The sequence below is a fragment of the Sinocyclocheilus rhinocerous genome, unplaced genomic scaffold (assembly GCF_001515625.1).
Source record: "Sinocyclocheilus rhinocerous isolate Xijiao unplaced genomic scaffold, SAMN03320098_v1.1 scaffold1907, whole genome shotgun sequence".
Taxonomy (NCBI): Eukaryota; Metazoa; Chordata; class Actinopteri; order Cypriniformes; family Cyprinidae; genus Sinocyclocheilus; species Sinocyclocheilus rhinocerous.
The window spans coordinates 175,574-182,995 of record NW_015628766.1 but is presented as its reverse complement, the minus strand read 5'-3'; the positions used below and the strand labels follow the sequence as shown (position 1 = coordinate 182,995).

The following is a 7,422-nucleotide window of genomic DNA, read 5'->3' as shown; positions in this document are numbered from 1 at the left end:
CATCTATCTACACCCACACACCCCCACACACACACACACACACACACACATATACAGGGTGAATTCATATGTAAGAAAAAAAAATATTGGTTGATCTAATAATGCTAATAATTAATTTTAATATTTAACTCCAAAATGTTATATCATCTCTAAGACAAAGAAATTGGTGTGTAAATGCACCATCATTCTACACCTCAGATCAACTAAAGCTGCTTTTGTTAGTTAAATGTCAAAAGTTATTTGTGGAGTTATACCTTAACCAGTGAACACAAGCAAACTCACTCACCAGCTCATCCATTTGAATTCCTAACCATTCACCCAGAGGAGTTCTGTCTATAAACAAACAGATGCATAGGATTGGAAAACTGGAGGCACAACTGTACACATCTCTGCCATCCCCAGTCTCAACACTGCGGTTGGGGTTTTCATTAGAAGTTTAAAGTTACTTGCTTCTCTGTTTATGTTGGTTATGACAGACCGTGGGTGGGTTTGGGTGGGAGTGCAGAAGAGGAGTGTGTTTTAGAGACTTCCTGTGTGTATGTGTGTGTGTGCATGCCTTATATGTTTATGTGTGTTTGTATCTGCACATAGGCATGTGGAGGGGGATCTTTGTGCGTGTCTCTGCACTTTTTGTCTGCTGTCAACAAACTCCCTTGTTACTGTGATTATATTCATCCTCATGTCCTTCCTGATCTTTATCATGAGCACCGGCATCCGACCCAGAAATAGACTAGCTAGATAGACACATCAATTTAGAATTATTTTGCAAACCTTTAATATGAATAATGGAGGAATTCTGTAACATTGCAGCCATTTTCTTCAATGTTTAATATTAAAAAGCTGAGTGAGTGTCAAACATTATTCATGAAACAATAATAAAGGAAATAGTACTGTTGATACTGAATAATGGCTGTGTTAATCGACAATAATAACTCCAAGGTGTATTTGACATACTAAACCTTTAAACATGGACTAAACCAGTGTCTGTAATTAGACCTTTAAAAGACATCCAAAAGACCTCAATAAAAATCCTCCAGATCTATATATCCATTCAAATGAAATCATCTCCTATCCTCTGTCTGCTCATCATCAGTGCAGAGGGAAGCTATGCACATCAGTCTCTCTTATCAAATGCTTTATTCTATAGCAAGCTGTCCATCTGGAGATGCTATCAAATTAGACACTGGTCTAGAAGCTTCTCATTGTCTTCACTGATTCCACAATGCGTTCAAAGCGTTCCAGAGCTCTCTGACTCAAACAGCAGCTAGTGTTCCTGAACAGCTGCCTTCATTCTGCTGTCCGAGCAGGGACTAAACTAGAATGAATGCTTTTCATATCTACTGATCATTGTCTTCGTGTCCACATCCCTAAAGCCCACTTACACTGTCTCCCGAGGGGGAAGCCATTTTGGCAATTATCCCCCTTCCTCTAGTATCAAATGGAGACCGGGGTCATGGGTTAATTTGAACGGGTTGAGCTGAATGTCAAGTTATGCTGTAACATCGAGCTATGAGGAGTTATCACTGATGATTAATGATTATGGGAAATTAGAGCGTATTTGATGTGGTTTGGAGAACGTCTGATCTGTCAGAGTTATGCAGACAGTTACGTGGACATACACAAATCTTTCATCTGTCTCAATATCCTGTTTGACTGCCATTGTTTTGTTATTTGATCTTGTTAACTCAATCTTAATCCGAGGAACAAATAGTTAGTCTTAGAAGTATAGTTTTAGTACTTTATAATATAGAAGTGTAGTACAGAATTATAAAAATAAAGAAATTGGGTCAATGGCGTGACATTCATTTTTTCTGTTCCATTAATTTATTCAAAAATACAATAAAAATGCAATTTGTGCTTACAGTGACTTGAATACGCATTTAAGGATGATCATGTCTTTAATTCTTTGTATTAAAATTATTTTTAATTTTTTTAGGGAAGCATATAGTCGAAAATGTCAGGGTGATACAACTGTCCTGATAAAGAAGAAAAATTCTCATTAAGGACATTTTTAAGAAGAAAACCCTATAACCTGCCAAATCAGAATCATATGGAGTGACCAACAAAGTCTTGTGGCCCAACCAACATGAAGAAAATTAAGAAAAAATTAAATGATATCATAGAGAGGACCCTCATAACTGTGTTAAGGTCAATATGTCTCTTAAAATATCAGATAATTTAATGTTTTTATTATGGTTAGTTCAGGTTGTCATGTGGTGTGACTTCTAAAAAAATTTAATGATATTTATGAATTGATAATTCCATAACATATATTGTTACATTTTTATTTGATGGTTACACCACATGATATTGAATGTAAACTTTTCTTGAAAATGTTACACATAGAAAAAAAAAAAATGCAAATCTCTAAGAGACCAATTTGTATTATCACGTATGCTCTTATACATCATTGACCCAATAACAGTTATTATATGAGAATATGTTTGTGTAGTTCCGATGTGAGCACATGCATAACGTGCATGTGAACAAACCATGTTTATGCTGACGACTTAGTCCATTGATCCCATCGCAGGCCAAAATGGATTTGTATAGCTCTATTCCCCACAGTGGTGGAGTTGGAAGATCTGGCAGTGATAATATTGTGGTTACTTTAGAGTCCCCACCATGTGCAATAAAATATACAGTGCATTATAAAAGTTTTATCCTTTCTTGTTATTGTGCTATTCAATACCCATTATTCGGAACCCAACGAGACTGGCCAGGGGCGTTATCCTGCGCTCTGCCAATCAAATGTGCTGCATATAAGCCAGTGTTATTCAGATAAGCAAAACGCTTTGACAATTCCTGACACGCTACGGAACATTCCGAGATCTGCTATGCAAACAAATTTGTGATTCCAGGTGCTGATGAGTGATTTCTGATGTTTCTGTCCTCGGGTGCCCTGGCCAGTCTTCTTAATAAGGGAGGGGGTCTGTTCTGGTTTATGAGCAATTTTACTTTGCCGTAGTCAGGGCGGTGTTTTTAAAAAAAGAGTAATGCGTTCATAATAGTACATTTCCTTCTTATAAAGCCTCTCTGCTCAGCAGGGGCACATTAAAATAATGCGATTCAAATGAGGCTGTCTGATGTGACTGGTGATTACAGCATTCTGACACGCAATTCCATCTGTCTCTTCTGTCCGCAGAGTAATGGATCCCTTGGATGGTGTCAGAGCCATAAACAGTGTGCAAAGGTAATTTCTGTCAAAATTACACAGCATTTCACAGCAGCTTGACATAAAAGCCAACACAGATCTGTCACTGTATAACATTGGTATGCCTGCGCACCTCCTGTAATAACATCATACATCATCGTAAAAGCTACTGTATTTGTCAGCTATCGCCTTGGACTATTATATCTGTGCTAGCTGGTTGTCGTACAGAAATGAGATTATGATTCACTAGCAAAGCTCGAGGTCACATCTGTAATGAGACTGATACAAATGGAGTTGAAAGGCTATGTTTTTTGATTCGCATTATATTATACAGCCGGTGTTATTTTTCTTTTTCACTTCAAGGCAAAATGCTAATTTCAGTAAAGAACTCAACCCACTTTTCTTAATGAGGACATTAACATGCTCTAGCGGCCTAGTCCTTAAATAACAATAATATGCCGGTAGCACGGAGGAAATAGAGCTGACATGTTGCCAATGCAGATTTTCCACACATTTCACTGTGGTATTATGTAAAGCTCCCTTTGATGTATTGTTAAAGAGGAGGGCCGCTTTCCTTTCAATACTCTGTGCTTGCATTCCTTTACATGTCAACCAGCTATTGCAGTCTGCACAATGCCGCCCAGAAAACCTTCTTGAATGTACATCTGGACGTTTTAAAAATTTTCGAAACAGTTCATGATTGTGCATGTTACGGTTAAGTGCCTAAGCAGACTTTTCATGGCTTGAGGGGCGGCTTTAAGGATTTGAGCTCTTTAATGCATTGATGTATGTGTGCATATGGTTGGAAAGAGTGCAGCACGTGTTTTCATATCACCCTCGGGGTAAGTTCACTGGAACAGCCAGGGTTCTGACCTCTCTTCTACAATCCATGAAAACATTTGGCCAACTGGTTCATGGATTTTTACTGCATTCTCCAGAGAGTTTCCTCCATTGGATTCAAACGAGGACAATGCCTTTTAAACTCTTTCTGCTCATTATACAGGATCCACATTCAGTTAGAAGCCCAAATGCTTCACGACAATGTGCTTTTAAAACCCTGTGTCTCTAATAATGCGGTTAGTTTTGTCATTCTGAGTAGAGATGTAGATTCAAGATTCTTTGATGAATATGAAGTTCAACTGAATGTGTTATTGCTGAATAAAAGTATAATAATAATTATTATTATTTAAAATATTACTGCAAAATTTTGAATAGTAATGCATCACTGTTTCCACAAAAATATGAAACAGCACATCTGTTTTCAACATCGATAATAATATGAAATATTTCTTGAGCAGCAAATCAGCATATTAGAATGATTTCTGAAGGATCACGTGACACTGAAAACTGAAGTAATGATGCTGAAAAATCAGCTTTGCATCGCAGGAATAAATGATATTTTAAAATATATTCACATAGAAAACAGTTATTTTAAATTGTAATAATATTTCACAATATTACTTAAATGAATGCAGCCTTGGTGAGTGTAAAAAAGTACAATGAAATGTGTGCTGTGTATAATCTCCCATTAAAATATCCCCCATGGGATTCATGGGTTTAATAAAACTGAACTTTTTTATTAGTCTCTGTGCAGGATAAGACTGAGTTTCTTGCACAACATTGTGGTTTGCTCTGGAATTACAGACCTTATTCACTTCCATTGGCGTTTATGCCACATTCAGGTGAATAGGCCTCTAAAAGTGTTAAAATCTCACAACAAAGTGTGCACGTCTGATTAAAGAGCTGTATCATATCACTGCATGCAGGCACAAAGCAGACTGCAGCTTTTGTTTTCCTGACCTTGTTTAGCGCTTCATTCCAGAACTAGGATTTGCATTCAGCATGTGCACATAAGCATTAATACTCCTAATAGAGTGTTTACAAACTAGACTTGTGCTTCAAATCCTGTCTCAGACATTAAACTGTCTTAGATGTTCCTGCTTATTTGGTTCCAAAATGGCCAGTTAACGTGCTTCTTGTTTAGGCTTCTTGCCTTGAATTGACAGTTAACCTAGTGGTCTCCTCTCATCAGCTTTTGAATTATAATAACTATACTCAGACAGCACTTGACCAGCTCGCCACTGAAGTACTCTTTAAAGCGATTAGCATGCTATAACTACATACAGCAATTCCTCCATTTCAATCGACAAATGTTAAAGTATACAGACGGCCCTTAAATCGAAGATCTGCTCTTAAAAGTTATGCCTCCGCAGCAAGTGGCCTTTAGGCATTTGATATTCAAATGCCACTGAAATAATTAGTGTGCCTTGACAATTCTCTTACCCTCCAGTTTAATCGCTGGTTCAAGTATTAATGCAAATGCAATTGCAAAACTGAGAGTGCAAGCAATTTTCATGACATGGGCGAGATTTCAATTACAGTTGCTCTACATAATTTGCTGAGGCTGGCAAAGTGAGTGTGGAAGGCCTGGAACCTTCTTTTGTAACTGCAATTTGTCCGAACGTTTGCCACAGACATGGGTGGAATTCTCGCATTCCTTCCTAGCATTAAACACCCAAAGCATGCATCGACCAAACTCACTTATGGAGGGCGCCATGTCAGATTTGACCATTTTATTCAAAAGAGACCGGTCTTATTTTTCACGTAATGCTAAAAAGTACAAAACATGTCTTAGTTTGTTCAAGGGCAATGCATCTTGGCTGAACTGGAACTCACCCAAGGCTTCTCCTCAGCTCAATCTCCATGTCCGCAGCTCTTAAATAACCTTTATTTTGTACGGTAGAAGGGAATGCTTGATTTGAGACTGAAATGAGGCGGAAAACTAACTGGCGCTGGGGTACAATAAAGACACTAGGAGCAAACGCTTTCATGGAGATTACAGGTGCCTCACGGACAAAAGCAGGGTGGGTTTGGCACAAGCCAAAAGGTGGCTTTAGAAAGGTGAAAGCAATTTAAACCCAGCATTGCAGGATTTAAATACTTTAAGTGATTTATAGCTTAGATCTATGCTGTGCTTTTTCCACCAACATGCAATGCATCATAAAGGGCCGCTACACAAAGGGAATGAGCCATTGAGTGCTGTATTTGAGAAACTGATAAATGAGACCAGGGTTGTGAATGTGGCGTTCCTCAGAACAAGCTATTGTTTACAATGGTTTAGGTTTAAGGGTGAGGGTGAATGAGAATGTAGTTTATAAAGAGGCCAATGCATCTACTTGTCATATGAGGTATGCATTATATCTGATCAGTTATAAAGTGTGGATAGGAGGTAATGTTCCTGCAGTGAAATCAGTATTGCACAAAAACACATTACCTGCAGAGTATTGAGCGGGGAAACATAGATGTTTATCAAATACTGCATTAATCACATATGATGCTGCAGAATTAAATGGGTCCTATTATGCTCTTTTACAAAGTCTTGATTTAGTTTTGGGGGTGTGCTAGAACATGCTCTCATGCTTGGTGTTTCGAAAAACGCATTATTTTTCATATAATTTACATGATTAAAATACCTTTCTCCCGAGCCTGGCACAAACAGCTCTATTAGTTCTGGGTTTGATGAAGGCCCGCCTTACGAAAAACAAAATGTGTTGTGATTGGTTAGTTGACCCAGTGCGTTGTGATTGGCGAACAGCTTAGAAGGTGTCTCAGTACTGCCACGGATGGCGTCAATATTGCCATATCAATTTGAGCCGGATTCAGACCCCGAGAATATTGAACAAGAGGATCGCGCAGAACCTTTACACGCACAGATATTGCAAGATTATTAGAGTGGTAATGTTATTGTTGTTGTTTTCTTTTTGTTGTTTTTTGGCTAAATCATGTTTTAGATAGGATGTCAACAACCGCTTAAAAATAAGTACATTTACTATGTACAGATAAGTGCAACGGTAATATGTATTATGTTTATTGTTCTTTAATTCTAACATTATAACATGAATTGCAGTGAAACTGTTATACAGTTGAATTTATTTATACCATAGTCTCATAATTGAAGTGTAAATTCTGCAGATTACATCATTGTTCAGTATTGTACGGTCAGCAATTTATGAAAAATATTGTTTGAAGTGTTTCTTCGACATGGCGAAAACTTGACGCTACATCAGCTCTTCTTCTTCATTTTCTCTGATGCACTAACTCTGCAGCAGCACTTCTTCTTTGTCATCTTGTCTGATGCACTCAACCAAGCGTTCTAACCATGACCTCACCCCTCCCCACCCCTCAACCATTTGAATTTCCGTAGGCGGGAATTATTTTAATGATATTCTAATGGGCCGCTTTGTGACATCACAAAACCCGGAAAACAA

General features: G+C 37.9%; 1 protein-coding gene across 2 annotated transcripts in view; it reads left to right on the top strand.

Annotated features, from left to right (window-relative positions):
- LOC107738460 (anosmin-1-like) overlaps nt 1-7,422 on the top strand; it is a 25,374-nt gene that overhangs the window by 1,008 nt on the left and 16,944 nt on the right. For both annotated transcript variants that reach the window (XM_016550219.1, XM_016550218.1), the window contains exon 2: nt 3,146-3,193. In XM_016550219.1, coding sequence (XP_016405705.1) covers nt 3,146-3,193 — 48 coding nt within the window. The remainder of the gene's footprint in view (nt 1-3,145; nt 3,194-7,422) is intronic.